We start from the raw sequence: 25,129 nt of genomic DNA on the forward strand, positions 1-25,129 counted from the left end.
GAAAAATAAATTTCAGAGAGTGTGCAGCACTACAGTTTGGGCTGATAAAAACTGGTGAGCTACAATCCCTGCAGCTGAGGAGAGGCAATATAATTTAGAGTCAGTAGGCAGTTGTTTTCCGATTACCTTTCTGTAGTCCTAGACAGTCAGGGAACATAGGCTTCCAAATCCAGGTTGCTGCAGATCCTGGAAAATTTGTTGAGCTCACTTTAGGGCAGTGATTAAAATGACAGTAATACACTGTCCTCTGAATACAGCTGAGTTTTAGGAATAGAATATTAAGGGTTGGAAGGGACCTTAAAGATCATGTAGCTCCAATCCCTGCAGGGACACTTGCCACTAGACGAGGTTGCTCTGAGCCCCATCCAACCTGGCCTTGAACACTTCCAGGGATGAAGCATCCACAGCTTCTCTGAGAAATCTGTTCCAGTGCCTCATCACCCTCACAGTAAAGAATTTTTCCCTAATCTAAACCTAGATTTTTCAAGTAAAGGTGTCCCAAGAATGACAAGTGGAGAGGAAAACCCAAAACCACAAAGGTAACACTGAAGAAGTGTTAACTCCCTCCTTAAAATGTTGAAGTTATATGAGTAATCAGAAAAGGGTTTTTACCTCACATGTTATTACAAAATGAAATTTTCATAGATTAGACTGGTGATATATGTATGAAAAGCTAAATCTCTTCAAGTTTAGGCTTTCTTATCCCCAGTGTCCAAACTGCTGACAAGCTGGTCTGACGCATAATAGTCATGGAGAAAAAAGACTTTTTGTTATTTAAATATAATGTCAATATTGAAAAACAGAGGGGATAAAATACACTACACATAAAGATGAAAATATATTTGAAATCTCACTGTCTTCTAATATATTCTCCATAATCTGGAAACATGGTACCCTGGTCTTACTTACAGCAGTTAAGAGCCAGGACAGATCATACATATTCTTTCCTGGTAAGTTTAACAGAAACAGGAGATCAAAGAATCTCAAAAAACTGGAAGCCAAATCATAAAAATCCATTGCATAAAATATGAAAGCAACAAAAAAGAGAGGAAAAATTGTTTGAATCAACCCAACAACAGTCAGTGCAGAAAGTCAATTAGGAAAGCTTAATTGGTTGGTTTATTGTGGTGTATTGTACAAGTAATAATTCATACTAAAACTCTGTGATTCGTAAAATTAAATTTGCAACAATGGTATAAATGTTAAACAGCTTTGAGAGGAAAATAGTTTGCAGTACAATACATAAGAATTAGAATCTTAATTTAATATTATCTTAATTTACCAAACAAATGCAAATTCACATAAAGGGACATACAGATACAAATGTTTGCAGTTTCTAGACTGTGAAGTACTGGCTGTTAACTTATTGCTTACCTTGTTGAAGACTATCATAAATATAAAATACTATAGGTCATTCTGTGATAGATTTATTTTTTCTCTTAGCTTAGAAAAAGGCTGCAGAGAACAAAATCTCTATCAAGAGTTGAATCTATGAGACAGAAGATTCATAAAAGGTATTACAGTAATATCTCCTTGGACATGATATCAGCTATCAACTCCATGCAAAGCACATGTACAAGACAGAAAACTCAGCTTATGCTTTCAAGCAACTGAATTAAATGTGAATTTGTCCCAAAAGCAAATTTTCTCCAACTCTATGTTCTTAAAATTGTATCTATTTTTCTCTCTGGAAACAACTTAAAGATTGTGTCTATTCCACCTTACAACAGAGTACAGAATGAAAATTCATGCAGAATGAAGAAATTATACAACTGTAATAACCAGCTATTCATGACAGTAAATAATTAAAAAGATGCTTCTGCTTAAGAAAAAGATTATCAAACTGAAAGGCAAATTATTTTGTCTTAGACTGTAACTTAATTCACAGAACTGGTAACAAATATCTCCTTCTGCAGCAATATGACCGCATTACCTCTCTAAAGTCACCTAGCATATTCTTCAAAATTTTATATTTAACTTTTTAGCCTCTATGTCACATGGGGCAGCAGGCAATTTATTTCTCATACTCTCTTGATAGATTGCAAAATTAGTCCATCTTCTTACCCTAGAAAACACACACACAGAAATATAGGCAAGATTCAAACGACAAAAAACTTAACTAAACTTCTAAACAATTTTTAAAATTAGTTTCATAATGGAATTACATATATCAGACAATATTTTTTCTTTTTTTTTTTTTTTTTTTTTGTTTTTAGAAATAGTTTACGCTGGGGTTAGCATGAAATAGACTCTTGACCCCCTTTATTTATAGGAAACAATGTTAATTCTGAATGAACCTGCCTGTGCAGCTAAGCCCAGAGTTGAGACAAACATCAAGGCTTTTTTGGATAGAATACACATTAAGAGAACATCATTTGTAGATGTTCTTTATCCAGTTAGATTCCCTGGCTCTTCATATCTCTGCTCACATGAGGCATGGCCAAAACAAACAAGCTGTCCTTTGCTGAGCAAAGTGCATTTGACGGTGCCGCGTGGATGGGAGGCCTCCAAAGCAATGGTTCTCAGCATTCCAGCTGATTAGCTCTTCTAATTGCCTCTGTCTCATCCCATCCCAGGGTCTTCTTACAATAAATCTAGCTAGGAAAAAATGCATAAAATTCAGTATAAAGGAAGTACCAAGGAGATGATGTGAAAGTAAGGTTTTGTTTTTTTTTAAAAGCTGCATTCCTAGAATAGAAGACTAGAGTTTATTTCCTCTTGGCAGACATAGAATGTAAACAATCTTTCTTGGTCATCTTGCTGCTTGATCATCTGTTTTTATGTGGTTTATTACCTGTTTCATCAAGGACAAGTATTAGGATAGAAAGCATTAGATGAAATAAACAAGATGGGCTGTGCTGGTGCTCCTCAAAGTATTAAAGCCTCCCAAGGATGGTTCATATCCCCACTTAAGGCATCAGAACTGGGAGCAGAAGGATAAATCCTGTCAGGGATTTCTTGCTTTAGCATCTACATATACACCATATACACACTTCTAAAGATCATGCAGAAACTATTGGTCAAAGATTGTGTTACCGCAGGATCCCAAGATATTTTCAATGCTTCATATTTCTTCCTATGGCAGTTTGTAACTTGGCCTTTTTTACAGGCATCTGAAGAGCTACAAATGGTCTCTATATCCTTTTAGATTTAACATCTATTGCAGTTATCCACAACCACTAAGGCCTGAAGTTCTCAACAAATGCAATTACCTTTCCTCCTCTGTCTGTATAAAGGGCCAGAGCAAGTCAAGATAAACTGCAGAGTCTCCTGTATTTGGAGTTAAATTATCTGAGATTATTGCAAGGTTGTCAAAGTATAGATAATATTTAGTACAGCTCTGGAACCCAGCTGTCTACTAAGTTAAAGCTTCTTTGGATAACTCAGGTTTTTTTGGGTTGTTTTTTTTTTTTTTTTTTTCCAAGGAGATATAAAAGCCTTCCACTTTAGAACAAGCTCAGTTAAAGCAAACTTTACTATTAAACAATTCTGAAAAGGCTAAGCCAGTTTATTTGATTCTCTAAAACTCAATACAAAATAAAAGCATGTTCTCAATAACAGTTTGCAGCCTGGAAAGCTCAATTTCAAATAAAAGATTAATTCCATTTATTCCTTCAAATTATTTCCTAAGTTAAAAGGAAATATTTTTTAACTTAAGAAAAGCAGAAGATGGATACAATAGTACACAAGCCATACAGGTGGTTCCTGTGAAAACTAGAGCAAACTTACCTCCACAGGGATCTCCACAGAGCAATATTACCAAAAATGAAATTTCCATGTTTCTTCCTTTTTAAAGCAATTTCCTTTAAACACATTATATCTTCCAATGCAATTCACCCTTGAATGTATCTGTCAATTACAGTAAACTTATTAAAACTACTGTTAATTTAAGAGAACAGGTTTCTTCATTGAACTATGTATTTGTTACGTACATTACTAAAAAGCATAATGATTGCAGCTGACTTCCATATAAGGACTTAAGAGTTTGCATTTTTGATTTCCTGTACCTCTCTTGTATTTTTCACTTGTTTACTTGGAAAGCTGATACACATAAATATTGCTTGACTTGTCATGAAAAGTGAATCAGTTTGAGTAATATCTGACTTTCAAAAAGATTGAACAGACTCATGGATTTTTAAACATATACTTTTATGTAGGGTATTTGATATATATTTGCAGTTCAGTTTAATTAAAAATGTGACAACTTGTCTATAAAATTCCTTCCCCACATCATTGATTTTTTTTTTAGTTCTCCTGGTTTTCAGCATGCAGACAAGCAGCAGGAATAAAGGATGTTCAAAGTCTTCACAAAATAGAAACAGATATTTGGAAGTGTCAGACCAGTGTCACAGAGCTGTTTACCATACTTATGCATTCAGTTCATGCAGCTTGGTAACTGTGAAGTGAGTACTTCACACAAAAAAAAAAAAAAAAAAAAAAGGATAAATACTCTCTCTACTTCAGTTTTCAAGCTTGAGAGTTGGCATGACAACTCTAAGCAAGTAGTCAAGTCAGGCACTGACTGAGAGTAAGAAGCTGAAAGAAACCATCAAAACACATAAAAACCAGGAATACAGAGAACTGTTCTGAAAAAAGTTATAAAGTGTGGACATCACAGAGCTTTAGAGATGAGGGCACTGTCACAAATACTGCAACTGTGTCCCTACATAGCAGTAGGCAGCATATCATATAGCTGAAGTGGTGACTAGCTTTTCTCCAGCACATAAAAAGATTGTGCTACTCTAGGCAAAACTCCAGCTCTGCTAAGTGCCAACAGAAATAGCTGAGCAGGCTGCACAGCGAAGGGCTAGTAGTGACACATAAAGAGCTTATTAATCTTCCTCTATTGTCAAAACAACTTTAATTTCCAGAAAATACATATTTATAGCTAAATCTAAGGAAATAATTCAGAAGGGTGTAAAAACCAAGTCTGTTAAAAAGGGGGGAGAAATATGCTAAACATATGTTAAAAAAGAGGGAGAAAAAATAAAAATAAGAAAAAACAATAAAAGAGAAAATTTACTGAACAAGAGGAAATCTTCATAGCTACAGTAGGATAATACATTATTCTGCATATTCCTCTGCAAATGTTTTTTTAGTTTTTGCTTGTTACTACAGTATTTTGACAGAATGAATTCTCTTTTATTTCCAACTGACATATGAGTTGGGATTAGAGCAACAACCCTACTTCACAACACTGTACACATAGCCTCGGGTTGGCCTCAGAAACCATTCTCTTCTTATATAGCAGCATCACTGTCATGTGTGAGGACAGCTAAAGTTCAATAAGCCAACAGGAGAAATATTCAGTCCAATATTTTGCATATTTTCTTACCCAAGTACATTTTTAAATAACCTTTTTCAATTGAAATAATAACCTAAAGCTCTTTGCACACAATTACAGTCTTGTTTCTTTCCTTTTTTCCCCCAGAAACTTGGTCATTATTGCGTATTTGTCCATTGATTAAAGTCTGTATATTCTTACTCCACTTCTTACAATATGTGCATTTTAAATACAGACATAGCTGTAGAAGAATGTCTATTTTATTCTTTAGCCTAGCAACTATTTTTCAGGTGCCAGAACCGGGCCTTTTAAATAGGAAAAAGACCAGAGACTCTCACTTTTACTAAATCAGGGGACAAACTGACCTCACACCACTGACTTTGCCTACATGAGATGCCTAAATCTGAAGGAGTCCAAGCATCCTACTTTGTGTTTATTCTACTAGTGAACTTGACAACTCTGAAATAGAGAAAGAAAAGAATTTTCATTGAGATGGGAAAATTTGAAAGATTCTCTTGTGTGACATAAAAGTTTACAGCCTTAATGGCCAAGTGGCAAATGATGGAAATTCTTTCATTCCTTCTGCTTCAGATATTTATTTTCTAAATTATAAATACAATTATCCTTTTAGTTTGGGTTTAGTAGTTTTAACTTTCAAAATTCTTATATAAATAAATTTCAAATACCTATGCTATTCGCAATTTCTTATGACCTAGTAGAAAATTGCACTGTTCATTATTATCAGGAAAAGAGAATAATCATCTTGCAGAAGGGTAGCACTTCTTCTACACACAAAATTATATTTCACATGATATTTCAAGTATGGAAATAAAAGGTAACAGCCCATGGAGGAAGGTTTTATTTACTTCATAGAATCATAAAATGGCATTGGGGTTGGAAGGGACCTTAAGGATCACCCAGTTCCAACCCCAATGCCATAAGCAGGGACACTTGCCACTAGACCAGGTTGCTCAGAGCCCCATCCAACCTGGCCTTGAACATTTCCAGGGATGGGGAATCCACAGCCTCTCTGGCCACTTGTTCCTGTGCCTCATCAGCCTCCAGTGCCTTATCAGTAGTAAATATTTTTTTCATAATACCTGATGTAAACCAAGATTTTTAAAGTAAAGGTGGCTCAAGAAGGCAAGGTGGAGGGGAGAACTCCAAAACACAAAGCTGTTCTTAAGACAGGAACACTGAAGAAGAAAGAAGAAAGTCCTCCCTCCTTAAATTTTTGAAGTGATGCAATAAATCAAAGTTTTTTACTTTACAATGGTTTTAAGCTGCTTAGTCTTTTATTAGCAACTTTAATAGTGTGCTTGAACAATTCTATCACTACATATAGTGTATATATTTAATACAGGCTTTCACTGTAATTCCTGCTGAATGTTAAACCTCTTGTATCTGGCTATCATGTCTATTATATAGGATGAAGTCCCCAGGAATTCTAAATTAATTACTTCCTTCAGATACACTTTTATTCTACAGAATTTTCAGAATAAGTGAAAAGCTGCAATTTTTCTCCACCTTTCTTACTATATTTCAACCCTTGAACATGGTAATACTACCTAATATTACCATTGGGGAAAAAATACTAATTTTGTTGAATATATTTCATTTTTATTGTAATTTGGCCTCATACATAACTCAGTCTCTCCAGGTTATAGAAGATTTTAAAATATTTACAGGAGAGATTGAGTAAAAATGTTGCACGCTGATGTACCAGCACTTAAACTCATGTAAGGAAAAGCCTGTAACGGTATGGCAAATAATGCCAACTGAAGGTCTGGTCTAAAATGTAGTTTATATTCAGCTTAAGAGAGAAGTCACTGAGACAGAAAAATCATTAAAAAGCAAATATTCTATGCTTACTGCACTTTCCTGTAAGAAAAGTAGGGGAAAGTACAGCAAGCATAGTAGTATGTTATACTACAGGCTCAAGTCTATTGTTTAATTTGAGATTCTAGGTATATAAGTTTTTCTAAAGATCAGTCTCCACTCATTTATACTGGACAGCACTGGGTTGTGTTACACAAGTTCCTGTACAATTAACAGTAGGTCAGCTATTAATAAGCCACTGCAATATAAAAATATTTATGAAATACCAAGACAATCAAATAATCAATTTACAGTAAGAAACAACAGAGCAGAATGATGGCATTCCTCAACAAGTAACCTGAAAATATCATAAAAATATAAATCTACCAGATTCTCCCCTTAAGTCGTAGCCCTCCTTTCTGCCTCTATTCGCTTCCTCTGCCTCTGAAGCCAACTTTCTCAACCTGCATTGATTAAGAATGAGATATCTGTTACATAATATGTTTGCAGTGATCCTATAGATTACAGTTAACAAGCAGCCCATCACAAATGTGGTTTCTATTAAGTTTTATTGCTTTCAGGATGTAAATTTTGGTACAGGGTTATTTTCCTAATTTTGCGCAAAACCCCTATCCAGAATGTAAAACAAACGGCAGTGGGGGGTGGGAGAAAAATACAAGTGAGCTAAAATGACACTGCTAGAACTGCTGGTGTAGCCATCTAAATATTCAGAATTAATCTGAAATAGGGATTTGTTTTTGGACAATTTGACAGTGGTTAATTGAACAAGACTAGGCAGAAGCCCTATCAAGACTCTTCAACATTATTCATATTGTACAAGGCTACAGAGATAAAAACTATAATACATAGGACTACAGAAATTAACATTGTAAATCCAGTGTGCTAGATGAGACATATGTAAGAGTTCTTAATGAAAAAACTCCATACTTTAGAATATAACCCAAATCTACTTTCCAAGTAACTTCAGACTTACCAGAAGATTGTGAATTTCAAGTTGGATCATCAATTATCATGTGAAACCTGGAAAAAAACCAGCATTGTTCTCCACAATCTGATATGGAAAACAAAAAGAGTTACTTAGCTATTTAGATCTTTTATTTTATAGTGTATGAAGAGAATTATAGTACTCCAGGAACTACAGAGCACTTTAAATGTTAAGAACTTCAATTAACAATTAAAAAAAAAAATCACATTAAAATATTCTATAATTCTAAAATTTAAACATCTTAAGAAATTTCAGAATTTAGAAACCAAGCCTTTAAACCTTGTCAGAATTTATGTACATATGTATTTCCATATATTTTGATATTAAGTATTGCATAGCTCTTTATGAAGGAAGCAGGGATCTTGGCTTAGTGGCATGGAAATTCAAAGCCTTGAAGAGGTTGCTATGAACAGGACATTGAAGTCAAATTATACAGGAGACACTGACTGGAAGGGTTAAGGAGAAAAAGCATTTTTGGAGTCCAAATACTTACATGCTTCCATGTAAGTATTCCATAGCTGTTTCTATCTTTGTCTCTATCACAGATCAACCCCCAACCCCCACAACTTTAGAGTCCTTAATTTGATGGCTGTATAATTTAAAACATCTGGAAAGCCTGATTTTCAAAAGGAGTGACCTCTAAAATAAAGGTGGAAGTTCAGTTAGCAGAAGCTAAATACTAAATATTTAAATACTACATAAATTATGACTATAAGCCAGGTGATGAGACTCTCAATTTAGACATTCAGAAATTACTGAGCTCTCAGTTAACCACCCAAAAAATAAAAGTAATTCTTGTCTTCTCAGCATGTTTTTAAGATAAGATTTCTTACAGTGGTGAAAACTACACACATGCACAATAAATAAACCCTCTCCTACTATCAGAACTGCTGTAACACTCATCATCCTTACAACTCCCCCTGCCTAGATTCTCTCTTCACCACATTCTTTTTGGGGAATTACTTTTTTCCCTTAGATTATTTAATTGTTTAATTAATTGTCATCTCTGACAGTGCCCTCCAATATCTGCAGCTCTTCCTCTGTGCAGAATTGCCAGTAAATTAAATAAGCATTTTCTGTTCCATCATCCAAATTTTTAATGACACATAATAATGCACAGCAGAGGATAAATCCTTGCAGAACCAAAGCTGATAAACCTGCCAAGTTATAAAACAGCTACCAACACAGATCAGTTTTAAGTCATCCAGCCACATTTAGTCCCACTTTAGAATATTGTCATCTAGCCTATTTGTTCCCAGACCTTGAGAATATCAGAGTACCTTCTTATTTTTATTAGATGTTCTTACAGCTCTTTCATCACCAGCTCTATACATTAAACTACATGTCATAGCAAGCCTTTCTTTTGTCCACAATTCCAGACAATATCATATATTTGGAGCTAACTGGAATATGTTTAGCTCAACAGTATGGAGTATCATGGAATACTGCAAATAAATCAGCCATTTTAAACAAGTCTCAGCTACAGCGTGAACAAGGGCTTTGATCCAATATCACATTTCACCATGTGGTATTAAGTACTGTGTAATAAAAATGCAAATATTTATAAAAATAAAAGAATATAAGGTCCACAATGCTTTTGCTTCCACTTCAATTGTATAGGTCCCCTCATTTTAATTAGAAATATTTTGAAAAACTCTAAAAACATCTTATTGAGGTTCTTACACAAATTAATTGGCTGCACAGAACAACCCTTAATGCAGGATTAAAAAATATGTATGTGACCGCTTCAAAGGCTTGTTGTCTACGGTGTTAAGGCAAAGTGTTTATGTTTCTCCCACTAAACACACATATGTCCACAGGTCAATTTATGCATAAATGCTCAGTGCTTAAGATGGAAGGATTATGTAGCACTGCCATTCTGCCCATATTCATTAAAAACTATGATTCTTGGTACCACATACCACAAAATATAGCAAAAATCTGGTATTAAAAAAAGTGACAAAATCTTAGCAATTTTTCAATTAAATCTAGTTTTCACTGTTTATACATGACACAAATGAACAAGTTAGTGAAGGGGGTTGAATGAAATGGCCTTAAGTGATTTCAAAGTGAGCATAATTTTAAGCATATGAAACTCTCTTCAGGATTTAAACAGATTTCATCTGGAGTTGGTGTAGATTTCTATCACTCATATCCAATAAAGAGTAATTAAAAAAGAGATGAGATAGATTGGCATCTGGGAATCAAAGGAATAAAGAACCTATCTCTGTATGGCAGCTTAAACCAGCTTGGACTGTTTATCACAGCAAAACAGCCTGAAGAGACAGGACTAGGGTCTCCATAAATATCAGAACAATAAATGCCAAAGATAAGTAAAGTTTTTTTTTAAATTAAAGGGTAATTTAGACCCTCAGGAAGAAATGCATACTAAATAGGAAGAAGTTGTATCAGAAATTGGAAGTCTGCCTAGTAGAACCAGAATGTTCTCATTCTTCCAGTATAAGCAAAAGGCGCAAAAAACGCTGAAATAATTTCTCAAAAGGATGCAAACGAACTCATACAACACACTTTGACAGCACATGCCTAAAACTGATGACCCAGTCAGTCTTTCTAACCAAAACTTTGTCCTGCTTAAATAGTTTCTCAAAAACCCTCTAGGACTTGAGGTCAGATATTTATTTATGAAAACATACAAGCACATGGGTCTAATAATGTCAAAGGTAGGCTAAGTCACTCCAGTTCAGGGTCTAGTACATATATTTCAATTATTTAAAATTATTTAAGTGGGGAGAACATACTGATGACAATTTTTTGATACAAGTTACTGACAAACTAAGTAGGTACTCTGTTGCACCTGCTTCCATGAAGAAGCAAGAATCAGTTGAGGTTGTGAAAGCTGAGGGAAACCTTAGCTGCAGTGACTACAGCATTACGGGGTTTAAAATCCTGAGTCAAATGAGCAAGATTAATCTAAAAAATTACTATCCTGGCCTTCAAGAAGGCAGATCTTGCCTCATTCAGGGACCTGTATGTCAGGACACGTGGAATACTGCCATGAAGGACAACAGGGCCAAGAACAGCTGGATGATTTTCAAGGATAACATTATCAAAGCACAAGAATGGTCCTTCCTAACACTCAGGAAAACAAGCAAGTATGGCAGAAGACAACAAGAGATGGACCTTGCAACAGACTACTTGAATTGAGAGACACACTATCTGAACAGGGAGGTATGAGAACCGAGGCTCAGCAGAATCCAAAACTACCTAGAGATATGAAAACAAAAAATAAGGAAGATTTCAATACCAGCAGCAAAAAAGAAACAAAACAAAAAAATAAAACCACAGAAACAAAAACAAAACTAAAAACCAAAACCAAAACCAAAACCAAACCCAAAAAACAAAAACTAAAACAAAAACAAAAACGAAAGAAGAGGTGAAGAGGTGGCTGTTTAACAGGACAGTGGATCTAGTGATAAATGAAATGGAAAAGTCTGAGGTATTAAATGCCTTTGTGCTTCTGTTTTTATTGGCAAAGCTTTTTCTTAGGTGTCCCTGCTCCTTCATGTCAGTAGCAGAGTCTGTAGGAGTAAAGCATTGCCCACAACAATGATTAGAATCCACAAAAATCAGAAAATACTAAAGCTAATTGTGTATATACAAGTCCATGGGCCTAGATAGGCCCATCAACTGTCTTGGTTGGCTGATTGCATTGCAAGGCTTCTCTCCACAGTCTTCAAAAGATTATAGGAATTGTGGGAGGTCCCAATGACTGGAAAAAGGCCATCTTCAAGGAGAGCAATGAGGAACCAGGTTGCCACGTGCCACTCAGCCTTGCTCCTAGGAGGGTTCTGGAATAAGCCTTCTGAGATGTCATTTCTGAGCACATAAAGGACCAAAAGGTGACCGAAAACACCCAGTGTGGATTCATTGAGGATAAACTGGGTCTAACCAACCTAAATGCCTTTGGTGATAATGTCACTAAGGGCGAGTGGGCAAAGGATGAGTAATATATGATGTTTACTTTGATTTTAGCAAAGCTGTTGATAGTGTCCTGTAATATCACTATAGCAACATTGGTGAGACACAGGCTAAATAAATGGATAAAGTAGATGGAAAATCAATTGGATTCTCATACAAATTGTGTTCTGATCAGTAATATTAAGTCTAACTTGTAGACAGTTACTATTGTCATTCCTCAGATATCAAAAGTGGGTCTTTATCCACTCTTTAACATCATTTAATTCTCTTTCACATCTTTATTAACAAGCAGCAGAATGGGACAGAGTGCATATTCTGGAGCATCATGGATGATGAAGCATGAGGGAGTACCCAACTGGCTGAAGGACAAGGGTGATCTTCAGAGGGATCTCAAGTGACTGGAGGAAAAAGACAAGAGAATGCTCTTGAAACTGAACAAAGGCAAATGCAAAGTCATTGAACAGTACATTTGACTTCTGAATATCTCCAAGGATGGAGACTCCACAGCTCCCGGGGGAAGCCTGTGCCAGTGCTCCATCACTCTCACAGTGCAGAAGTGGCTCTTGATGTTCATACAGAGCCTCCAGTTTATGCCCACTGCCTCTGGTCCTGTCACTGAGCACTACCAAAAAGCAGCTGGCTCCACCCCCTCTGCACTCTGCTCTCAAGTATTACCACACATTGATGAGATCCCCCTGAACCCTCTCTTCTCTAGGCTAAACCTCGAGCATTCTCAGCCTGTCCTCATTCAATGGATGTTCCAGTTCCTTAATCATCTTAGTGGCATTGGGAATTTTGGTTGCCCCAATACAAGAACAACAGCATTGATCTACAGACGAAAGTACAGTGGAGGCCCACAGATAATCATGAGGCTGAAGCTCCCCAGAGTATGAGGAGTGACTTAAATAGAAGGATTTGTTTAGCTGTAAGAGAGCTCTGCTGTCTTCATCTAGCTAATGAGAGACACCATGATTATGCACCCTTGGAGAATTTTCAGAGCCCTGAGAAACCAGTCGGAAGGCTGGGCTAAGAGGCACTGAGCAATCCCTTCTAACCTGATGCGGGAAAATTACATCAAACAGTGAATGTTTTCTCTTTTTCTGCATATCTATCAGAACATGTTTTACCAATTAGTAATAGATGTACTGGTCAAAGTAGCATTTTGTTTAGGTTTTTTTTCTGCTACAGACCCTCCAAATTATAGGATTATAGGAACAGAATCTATCACACTAAAAACATGTCAAGGGTATTAACCACTATGATAGAGATTGCCATATGCACACATATCCTTTTATGGAGAAAGAGAAGAAGAAAATGTTTGCAAGAACACTTGCCTGATTTGTTACCCCATTATGGAAAAACTGGTCTAACAACAGCTCAAAGATTGGATATAAAAATGGATAGATTATCATGTGAAAGAATTGCAGACACTGCAACAGCTAATTGGCCCTGCATAAGCTCCATATGCATTTGTTTTACATAAATTACACTACTCTTGTCGTGACACAAGTAGGGTTCTCGCCTTTCTTACCATCACAGATGCTGTACCATGCAAAAAGTATGTACTTCCATTAAGGATTTTCTTCCTCAGGAAAGAAGTGTTGGATAAAGCCAAATATGTTAGCTAAATAATCACTTAGACTTTTGAAAGTATGATTCAGTGAATCTCACCTCTGTAAGTGATACATACTGGCAGACATCACTGCACAGAAGTACACAGACACTTAACTCTCCATTTATTGTTATGAAACACTGACACTACAACAACATCATCCACTGCTTGATTTGCATTTAAGTGTATAGATTGAGCTAGCTTATTTTCACTTGCAGAGAGAACATGTGAATACAGTGTACCTGAGGATATAACTACAACTGGTTTCATGTGGTTCAGGCAGGGAAACTCCAAAAAACAGATTTGGAATTATTTGGCAGGTAAACTGATATGCACAAAGGAAGCAATTGCTGTATTCAACACAAAGTTCTGGAACTGCCTGCCCAGAGGAAGTCAAAGAGGAAAATTCTACACTATATGAAATCCAGAAAATTCTACACCACGAAATCCAGTGGGGTTTGATTGCTTGACAAAGCATGCACACAATGGTATCATATGTCAAAAAACTACAAATACCTTACTAAGATGTTTATTCTGAAAAGATCGAAGATATTTGCAGCACAGTTTTGTAGGCCACAGACTTCTATGGATGATAGGAGCAGATATCTATAAAACATCTGGTAGACTTCCTCCTGTGGAGCTGAACAGGCACACAATATTAGCTGCTGCCTGAGATTCATGCTTTATTCCTGAAGAACTGGATGCAGCTAGTCACATTTCATTACACACAAACCATGGTATCAGGAAAAGGTTTATTTAAAATTTTAATTATTTACGGTAAGCACAACCAACCTAAATTACACAATATAGGTGAACTGTTTGTGCAATTCCGAAGAAAAAAAATAGCACTTTTGGCACTAGAATTCTCCTATTTTTCTTATACAATAGTACTTGCATCAAACACACACACACACACACACACACACACACACACACATATATATATATATATTCCACTGACATATGCAATATCAAAAAACTGGTGACTACTTAAAAGGTGCTGTAGGAGCCACTAAAAAAGATGGTGTATGAACCAGTTTTGTTAATACTTCACAATGCTCCTCAAGACTTTTATCCCTTTGAAAAGTAAAAATAACTGTAAAAGTATAGATTCATACAGTGACATTTCATCAGCTGAAGAACAGGGATGGTGTGGTATGTTCATTTTTCCTTGTTCTTACTTCAGGGGAACTTGGCATGACCCATGGAGTAATGTTGTATACAAGAATTTCCTATGATAGTGTAAGTCAAATAACTTCAAATTAAGTTCTTATATTGTAACCAATTAACACACTGCTATATCACCTTACAGAAACTTTTATTCATTTAAAGAGAAATTTTGACCCTGAGGTTGAATAAAGTTTCTATGAAGCCAGATAGTTTGGTGAGAAAGTTCAAAGCTGACACTTCTAGAATCATTTTTTTTAAGTCCAGATGAAAACATTTGTGATGTACAGTGGGCAGAAAAATTCAATAGACCAGACGAAATACTCTTCTTTCGAGATTTAGCTACAGATAATTAGTTACCATTCCTGGCAACTACATAAATCTATCAGATACCAGCCCTCAAACTTACCAGTTCAGCACCAGTTCCCTTATTCCAGTGTTAAGAAATATTAATTTTATTTAATGGAAGTTTCTCATGTGGGCATTGCCGTAGTCAGTGTATACTAGGATAGGCTACATTGAGCATGCTGCTTATTTCACTCCATTTTGCATTCTGCCTACAAATGTGTCCACTTTCAATCACCATTCCTCTCACCAGTGCCTAAAAATATCTCTTGGGGAAAAAAAAAAAAAAAAACAAACCCCAAACAAACCAAAAAAAGAAAATCAGAAGTATTAGGCATAACAAACATATGGTTACCATTTAGCTGTGAAACAATACCTTATTTAAGGTCACTTTCCTCATAATTATCATAGGAATAGATATGTCTCAGTGGAAAGATAGTATTTCTGATTTCACTGTTTTTTTCTTGGCCCTTCAAAGTCCTCAGACTTCAAATCTTAACCATGAAGGTATGTTTTAAGGTAATCCTTAAAGCTTTTAAGAATAGGTTACTTCTAATTCTTGCTATATCCATTTTTTTCATAGGTGGATTTATGCTTTTGTAGGTTGGGGTATAAAAAGATTACTACTTCTCAATCATGTTTTAAAATTTTATTGCCTGTTTGGATAAGGAAACAAGAACTACAGCAATGGGAAAGTTCCTCTTCCGAAGTAGGAAAACAAATGTGGCATCTTTCATCTCAACAACTGTTTCTAATGTATTTTGAATATTAAACTTCCTATTTGAATTAATTTTTAAAAACAGGGAAAAAAACCCATTGAAATTGTTATTTTGTTTCTGGTATAAAATCTTTTCAGTATGAGAAAAAGTGTGTGATGAATTGTCTTCCAAAGAATCACTAGTTCATTTTTTTAAATTCCTGCCACTTATAATTCCCCAAACACAGTGAAAATAATCACAATGGCTAAGTTTCAGCAGGCATAAATCAAAAGCAATACATAAGACAAAAATCTCACTTAGATGTTTAGCATTTGCAATGACGTATGTCTAGAAAAAGATCAATGGTGCTTCTACAGGAAGGGTAGTTAGTAAATTCCCCTTATAAGCTTAACTATGTTTCAAAATAATAACCCAAAAGAACAGAAAATAAGCATGCCATTATACAGAATGGTTTAATGGTTTTCTAAAATTCCACTATTTAAAGTACACCCCAGTTAAGCAAATGTGTCATTAGTCAGTCTTTGTTCAGAATTAAAGAAAACTTTCAGAGCCAGGATGCCTTTCCTGAACCATGGTGGCTTCAGAAAAGAGGAAAGAAATATGGAATCTTTGCAGAAGAAAAGCTATATCTAATTTTTTTTCACTTTATATTAGACATGATGTGATGTATTGAAAAGAAAAAGATGAAAAGTGAAAAAATAGTCAATAAGGAAAAGACTGAGATAAAATGTCTGAATTCTTAACCCATGGTCATTGAAATCATGACCATAAATGCTGGACAGGTTTCTGAGTAACCTGGGAAAATGAATAAAAAAGGCTAGCAAAATGTTCTTTTTGTGAAACTTACTCAGACTGATTTCTAGAAAAATATCAAGCATTACTTACTAATCAAGCATGATGTTACTAATCAAGCATGTTCAAAATACAGTAGTGACAAATAATTTAAACAGAAAATTTCTAATTCATTCAGGAGGTAAACAAGCCTCTTGAGTCCACAGTCAGAAAACATCAACAATTTAGGACACAAATTTAAAACAAGGTAAGCTAAGAATAGGCCTGTATGATAGCAAGGTTTCTTCAGGACCAAATCAGAGTTAGATCAAAGAAACATGAAAGCAGACAACTGGGCCTTATCACAAAGTACCACTCATGCTACCTGCTCATGTTGATACAGCCACTAAAACAAAGCTCCCACAAAAGCTATCTAAATTCTGCCTTTTGGTAAGAGAAAGAAGCAGGGCTTGTGCACAGCTTTAGTGCTGAAATATATTCTAAGTGTGTGCAGTTGCATACAACTTCATGTGTAATCAGTTTCCAACATATTTATTAAATTTGCAACATGGTAGGCTTGTCATTACCTTCTTTCCCTCATCATCCTTGGATATCTTATATTCCTAAGTATTTAGTCATTTCCTCCTGTCCTAAGGCACTTATTTACTCCTCTAAAAAAATAAAAAATGCCCAAGAGAAAAGCAAGTCATTTATAGGATGGGTACCCATTATGTTTCATTTTCAGCATGCTTTCCAACACCTTCCTTTTGCTCTGAATTTGTGTGTTGTTGAGCAAGAAAAATCTTTAAAACGGGAATTTCTGAAGAACATCTGGGTCGTTCTGACGAGCCCCTCATGGAACCGGAGCCATGTTCAATTGCATCCCCACTGGCAGAGTTCTGAGGAACCTACTGGGCAGGACGGTGTAGAGAAAGAATGAAAATTCATTCCCTTATGTGCTACAGGAGGTTTAGCCCTCTGATTGCCGTTTGCTCAACACAAAGAAAAGTCCTCAATCCGTGGTAAACCGTTAAGTATTGCTTTTGGCAGGTTTCTAAATACAAGTTAAAAAAAAAAAAAAAAAAAGAGATGGGGTGGACAGACGACGTCTAGTTTACTGCTGTTCCCTTCCCCCTCCCCGATGAGCAGCTCTATCTGCAACCCATGTGGCTGGGAGGCAGCCACAGCCGGTTCCAATTCCTGCTTTCCCACTCTGCGCCCCTGCTCGCTGCCGGGGCTGAGCCGAGCCAGGACCGGCCGCGGGCTTCCTCCCCCCGCCCCCCCGCCGCGCAGTCCTCCCTCTCCCCCGCTCCATCCGATCCTCCGGTCCCCCAGGGCACAGTGTGGGAAGTACGAATTTCCGCTGACTTTTCTCGGCAACTTTCGGAGCTCGTCTTTCTCCCGCTCCCCGCTCCGCCCGCCGTCCCCTCCCCGCCCGTCCCCTCCGCCCCTGGGAGAGCCGGCGGAGCAGCGGCTCCGCTCGCAGCGCGCCCGCCCCCCGCGGCCGCGCCGGCTCCGCCACCGCCGCCCCGCAGCCCGTGGGCCGCGAGGGGCGGCAGAGCCCGGGCGGCGGCCCGGCAGCGCTCCCGGCCGGCCCGGGCGAGCCCATGGTGCCGAGCACAGCGACCTGCAGCCGCCGCCGCCGCGCCTGCCTGCCCGGTGCGGAGCTCAGCCCGGCGCGGAGCAGAGGAGGGGCCCATTAGCAGCCGCGGAGGAGGCGGAGGGGATGCCGGAGAGACACAAAGCCGGCGGGGGAAGCAGCCCACGGCTCATCCCGGGATGGGGGCGCCGCGCCGGGTCCGCCTGATGGTGCTGCCGCGGGTGCTCTGGGGCTCCGTCCCCTTCATCCTCCTGCTGCTGCCCGCGGCCGAGCCCATCTGCCCCGAGCCATGCGACTGCCAGCAGCACCAGCACCTCCTCTGCACCAACCGGGGCCTACGCTCCGTGCCCAAGACTGCCGAGCCGCAGGATATCCTCACCTACAGCCTCGGGGGCAACTTCATCGCCAACATCTCCGCCTTCGACTTCCACCGCCTGGCAGGGCTCCAGCGGCTGGACCTGCAGTACAACCGGATCCGCTCCCTGCACCCCAAGGCCTTTGAGCGCCTGGAGCGGCTGGAGGAGCTTTACTTGGGCAACAACCTGCTGCCAGCGCTGGCCCCTGGCACGCTCAGCACCCTGGCCAAGCTGCGCATCCTCTACGTGAACGCCAACGAGATCGGCCGTCTCAGCGCTGCCTCCTTCTCTGGCCTCGACAGCCTTGTCAAACTGCGACTGGATGGCAATGAGCTGGGCTCGCTGGGCGATTCCACTTTCTCAGGGCTGCCAAACTTACTCTATCTGCACCTGGAGTCCAACCGCATCCGCTGGCTGAGTCGGGGTGCCTTCACTGGCCTGGCCAAGTTGCGCTTCCTCGACCTCTCAGGGAACCAGCAGAGCTCTCTTCGCCATCCAGACATCTTTGGGCCGCTGCGCTCCCTCCACACCCTGCTGCTGGCCAGCAACAGCCTGCGGCAGCTGACAGGGGGGCTCTTCCAGCACCTGCCCGGCTTGGCAAAGCTCTCACTCAGCGGCAACCGACTGTCTCACCTGGCCCCGGATGCTTTCAGGGGGCTGGGCTCGCTGAAGGAGCTGCGCCTGGAGGGGAACCTGCTGAGCCACCTACCTCCAACCCTACTGGAGCCGCTGGACAGCCTGGAGGCACTGGATCTGAGCCGCAACGCACTGACCGCCCTGCACCCGGCCGCCTTCGGCCGCCTCGGCCGCTTGCGGGAGCTCAGCCTGCGGGACAACGCACTGGCCACGCTCCCCGGCGAGCTCTTCGCCTCCACCCTGGCCCTCTACCGCCTGGAGCTGGAGGGGAATGCCTGGAGCTGCGACTGCCGCCTTCGCGGCCTCAAGCGCTGGCTGGCGGCCTGGCACTCCCAGGGCCGCCTGCTCACCGTCTTCGTGCAGTGCCACCTGCCACCCGCCCTGGCCGGCAAGTACCTCGACTACCTGCAGGATGGCCAGCTGGCCCTGCCGCAGGACGGCGGCCCCTGCCCCGATGGTGCCTCTCCCTCCCCGCCATCCCCCGAGGGACTTGGTGGCAACAATAGTGCAGCGGGGCTGCCCCCAGGGTCACCGCCGGCCGCCTCCACCGCCCGCCTGATGATGGGGGTGCCCATGGCCGCCAGCCCCACGCCGGCACCGCTGCCCAGTGCGGCGGCGTGGCCCCGACGGGCCGGTGCCCCCGGGGTCCCGCCGCTGGTGTCCGACCCGTGCGACTTCAACAAGCTGTTCCTGCACAACCTGTCGGTGGAGGCGGTGGGCTCCAGCTGGGTGACGGTGCGCTGGGCCGTGCGGCCGCACCGCAGCCCCCGCCTGCTGGGGCCGGCGCGATTCCGCCTCCTCTTCGACCGCTTCGGCGCCGCCGTCAAGTTCCAGCGCTTCGTGTACCTGCCGGAGCGCGGGGAGCCGGCGGCCACGCTGCGGGAGCTCCGCCCGGACACCCCGTACCTCGTCTGCGTCGAGGGCGTCCTGGGCGGCCGCGTGTGCCCGGTGGCGCCGCGGGACCACTGCGCCGGGCTGGTCACCCTGCCCGAGGGCGGCACCGCGGCGGCGGCGGGCGGGCCCCGCGGCCCCGACCAGCAGCTGCTCACGCTGGTGCTGCTGGCGGTGAACGCGCTGCTGCTGCTGGCGGCTCTGGCCGCCTGGGCCGCCCGCCTGCTGCGCAAGAAGGTGCTGGGCCGTCGGCGTCGGAAGGCGGCCCCGGTCCACGTGCGGCAGCTCTACTCCACACGCCGCCCGCTCCGCTCCATGGGCACCGGAGTCTCCGCCGACTTCTCGGGCTTCCAGTCCCACCGGCCGCCCCGCGGCGCCGCCGCCTGCGCCCTCAGCGAGGCCGACCTCATCGAGTTCCCCTGCGAGCGCTTCATGGACAGCGGCAGCGGCCGGCACGGCGACGAGCACCTGCTGCAGCGCTTCAGCGACTGAGCCCGGCCCGCCGCCGCGGCAGCCGCGGGGAGGGCGGGCGCCGCGCTGCGAGGGGCGGTGCGGGCGCGGGGCCGCGGCCCCCAGGGCACGGCGCGGCTCCGCGGCTGCGTTCAGCCGCCCCTGCCGCGGGCCGGGGCCGAGCCTGCCCGTGGGACGGCGTTGCTTCTGCCGGCTCCTCACCGTTTTGTCAGGAATGGTCTCTAAGCCCAGCAAAAGCTCTGACAGGCGCTAACCGTGCCTTGCCGTGAGGAGCAAACGGCAGGAGCTACTGCCAACAGCAGCCAGCGCCTCCCTTAAGGGAACTCAGAGCTGTTAATTTAAGTGTGCTGTTTTACAGGTGGTTTCCTCCGACTGCAGGTTGGGAACAAGTTCCAGTGAGCGGCCTGGCCCTGTGTGAGGAGCTTTGAACAGGTCTTTCCAAGGCACCAGTCCTTCCTAATCAAAAATTTGGATCGAGGGTCATCGTTTCATTGAACTGTTTGCAACCAGGGAGTTGTCTGGAGGGCTGGAAATGTAGGGCTGTTTGCTGAATAGTTTGAAGGCTGTGCCGTTTCAACTCAAACCGAATGTGAGGCAATTTAATCTGCACAATTAATGTGCTTTTATACTTTTCTGTAAACGAGAAACAATAATGCAGCTGGTTAGTTCTACAGGAATATATTACTGACACCACTAAGAAAAAACTAACATATTTTTGTAGAATGTTTACAAATTAGCTATTTTTGAATTGTTTTTGAATAAATACTGTTTGGTACTTGTACACATTAATGTGTGCTGTAGTTGTCTGGGTCCATGATGGTCAGCAGATCGCTGACCCTCACATAATCCATCTTCTTTTCTAAATGGGTGGGTGCAGAGGTGAACTATTGATGGATAAATAATCATTGGTGCCTTACTTCAGAAACAATAATAGGTGAGAATAATTCAGAAATGTGAAACAATCTTTTTTCTAACAGGCAATTCTCTCCTAGCCTTTGCCTACTAAAGTTAGAAGCTTTATGTCCCTCACTGTGAAATAAAATATTTTGTGTATTAATCTAGATTATGTGTTTTGTGTAGCTGAGTGAGTAATGCTAGAGTTAAACCCTTATGCAGTAGTATATAATGTTTGAGTTGTTTTGGTTTGTTGCTTGTTGTGGTTTTTTCTTAAATTAGGATTTTGCTTTTTGTTTCAGAGCAATGCTAATCATTTTATGGTCAGTTGCTCTCTACTTCTCAGACTTTTTCCTAAATATTTACAGAATGTGGTTCTGTTATTACAAAATTCGGTGGTTTATTTTACATTAATAATTCCCTCTGTGTGGTCTACAAATGAGCTAGTTAAAGAGATCCAAATCAGGATTGCACTTTAAATGCAAATATTTTAGATGGAGGTTGGTAAATTGTTGAGACCATTGATACAACTTCTGTTCCTTTGAATTTAATGTGCAACCTCAGATGAACTCTTGTGCAACTGAATGGCTCAAAGGAAGTGTTAGTGTACCATGGAGACATTTGTCTCAATATCATGCATTCATTGCTGACCCGAGGTGTTCGTGACTACAAGTTGTTTATTACCATAATTGCAAGTAAGCAATTTGGGTGTTTTATCTTTTTTTTTTTTTTTTTTTTTTTTTCATTTTTTTTAGATGAACAAGTGTTTACAAAAGATACCATAGTAACTGGTACCTTTGGTTGGAGTTCAGTGACTGAATAGAGAGAAAAGACTTTATATTCTGAGGGAGAGAGTGTAGAGATCATTTGCCTTAATCTTTGTCTTTTCCATGGAGAAAGAAAAAATCAAAGTCTTGTTTCTTGGGTCAGTAGCAGGAAATCCTTTGGGATTTCATTTTGACAGGCTGTAGTTTTCATGAATATCAGGGGCCAAACTCTGTTGTCAGTGTACAGATTAAAATTCACTGCAATAGAAACCATGTTAAATGCAATTAAAATTGAGCAGTATCAAGTTTCATTTTTTGTTAAGAATTTAAATTTTCTATTCTTCTGGACACCTGGATACTTTTGGCCATGTATAATTGTGGAGTACACCACTGTTTGTTGTTAGAAATACAGTGGGATTATTGAGTAAAGCTGTGTATCACACTAACATTAGCTCTATCACTGGATATTCTTCCAATGGGAGATGCATAGATGCTGTACATGGTTATAGTCAATTGTCAATAAATCCATTTGCTGAAAGAAAATTTGTGTCTTACCTTGTATCTCATCATGCATCCTTCTTCAATCATAGATTGGCTGTAACTTCTTCATTTTATGAGCACAAGGATTGTGGACAATGTCTTATTATTCTTTTCATATCTTTTGATATGAAACAACATGTAGAATGTTTCCTATTTTGTTTTTAATATATGTGGACAGTGAAAACAGAAAAATAACTAAAATGGTCAGTTCTGAAACAGGTAGACCACTGTCTCAAGGTGGGCTAATAAGGTGCTGTAACATCACGTGCTGAACTATTGATCCTTTATAAGGAAAATTAAGAAAAAAAGAGTGTGTGGGATCATACCAGTAGTTTATGCTCATTGGAAGTTACAGTTCTGAGGGTTTTTCAGTATTATCAGACTAATGATATCAGCATGTCTTGTTCAGCATATGCTTGTTGTTCTAATTAAGAATTCACTGATTCTATTTCAATTTTTGCAAACATCTGGAGAAATGCTAGAATGAAAGAGAATTTTTTTTTTTTTTTTTTTTTTTTTTTGTTCCAGCCTAGGAGAATTAGATACATGGATCTGCACAACAGCAACAACAAAAAGAGTTAACAATGAAGCTGTTGATTTTTTTAAAGCCACAAATCTGTAACTCTAGGAATACTTACAGTATTACTTGCAGCATCTTTGCAGGGAGGGAACTGTACTAGTAGGTGGTTGAGGAAAGAAATGTCAGTGACCTTGAATGACTGAAAAATGTAAATATAACATGGCTCTGTTTTCACCAGTAGTATTTATATGTATCTGGGTCTTTTTTAAAGTAAGCTCCTTTCTAAAGAATGACTGCAAAAACAGCCCTTTCTAATTGGATGAATCTGCCCTCAAGCTGTGCTCAAAATGTTTATCCATCTAGCAGAAATAGTTTTACTGCTGTGTCCTCTCATGGAATCCATGCAGCTCAGGGAAGAGTGAACTGTTCTGCTGAGTAATTACTGAACATGGTATATATCAAAGATTGAAAATCACCAAAATACCGCCCTATCAAATTAAGTGGGCTGCTGCTGGGGAGTCTGAAAGAGGTACCAGGGCTTCCCTAGTGTCAGCACTGCCTGATTTAGCAGCCTCTGTCACCTCCTGCTCCCCTTCTTCAGTTCCTGACTTCACTTCATCCAGCTGGCATGGTTGGTTGTGCAGCTGGAAGGTGAATTGTGAAACTGATCCTTCTGGAAAATAACCTTTCCTAGCGCCTCCCCTCTCCCCTATTTTTCATCCGGCTCAGTTTCTTTGGTTCTCTTTAACTCACACAAGTATTGGTTGTGGAGTTCAGAGGCAGGAAAAAACAGTCAAGGATGGGAAGCCGCTTAAAAAATCTCAGTCTTGACATTCAGCTTGACCACAGTCTAAGAAAATCTAGGCTATTCACATTAGATAAAAATTCTCTGTACATGATATAACTTTACTGGAAATTATTAATGATCAACAGAATTGAAAATGCTTAGAACTTCTCTTTAAGATCCTAGAAATTTTGAGGTTATGGCATGGGGCTAGAGAGAAACAATCTGGAGAGAACACAGGTACAATGGTGTCAGTGAATGTCTACATGTGGATGAATGCTCCTTGTCAAAAAGCACTGCTTGACTATCAGAGCCTGAGATAGCACAGTTAAATTTATAAAAATGTTGATTTCTTTATGCCGTGCTGTTTACTTTTCACAATGCAATGCAAGTGCCACATTTTGAAATATCATCAACATTTGAACCCTTACAAGAAGGGGCTGGGTAAAGTATGCATGTCTCTTGTGCCTTCTCCTTTCTGCTCCTTCCTGGAAGAGATTTGAAAAATGAGGATTTGGGAGGAAAAAAAAAGTCTGCTCCAGGATATATATTTGTCTATTCATCAGGATATTTATTAACTAATAAGCTAACATTCTGATTGTAGGGGATGAGTCTACAAAATCATTTGTTTCCATGACAGTATACATATTTGTAGAAAAATTCCACCAGTGAACAAGAGAAATACTTCTTGATTTCCAAAAATCTGGCTGCTCCCACTAATTTATGTTTCTCTGGCCACCAAGGGTGTACATATGTTGTGTAAGTTCCATGAGCCAAGTTTTGGTTTAAAAAATTATTTTTAAAATTAGTTAATTAAATCAGACAAAGTATGCATGCATAGGGATATACTTGATTTTTTTCATGGGGCAACTCCTTTGAGACAAGTTGTTTTATAAATGTTGAATCTATAATCTGATATTTTCTAAGTATAAATGAGGAATAAGGATTAGGAAACAGTGTGTGCTGGATATTGGATTTGTCCTTTTTGCTCCATGCTAAATATAGCATC

At 40.3% G+C, this 25,129-nt stretch overlaps 1 protein-coding gene and 1 long non-coding RNA gene across 2 annotated transcripts; one reads left to right on the top strand and one right to left on the bottom strand.

Moving 5' to 3' along the window:
* Positions 1-1,096: 1,096 nt before the first annotated feature.
* On the bottom strand, positions 1,097-8,066 carry LOC110474629 (uncharacterized). Its single transcript, XR_002466112.2, has 3 exons — positions 7,490-8,066; positions 3,730-3,849; positions 1,097-2,598 (listed from the first exon to the last, which is right to left on the bottom strand). It is a non-coding gene; the product is annotated as an uncharacterized LOC110474629 (long non-coding RNA).
* Positions 8,067-18,217: 10,151 nt separating this feature from the next.
* On the top strand, positions 18,218-20,667 carry TRIL (TLR4 interactor with leucine rich repeats). Its single transcript, XM_021538179.1, has one exon. The coding sequence runs from the start codon at positions 18,441-18,443 to the stop codon at positions 20,634-20,636; it is 2,196 nt and encodes a 731-aa protein (XP_021393854.1). The 5' UTR covers positions 18,218-18,440; the 3' UTR covers positions 20,637-20,667.
* The last annotated feature ends 4,462 nt before the right edge of the window (positions 20,668-25,129 follow it).

This window comes from Lonchura striata, chromosome 1 (assembly GCF_046129695.1).
Source record: "Lonchura striata isolate bLonStr1 chromosome 1, bLonStr1.mat, whole genome shotgun sequence".
NCBI lineage: Eukaryota > Metazoa > Chordata > Aves > Passeriformes > Estrildidae > Lonchura > Lonchura striata.

Excerpts from the sequence above, each read along its gene's own strand:
- TRIL (XM_021538179.1), top strand. The coding sequence starts at position 18,441 with ATGGGGGCGCCGCGCCGGGTCCGCCTGATGGTGCTGCCGCGGGTGCTC.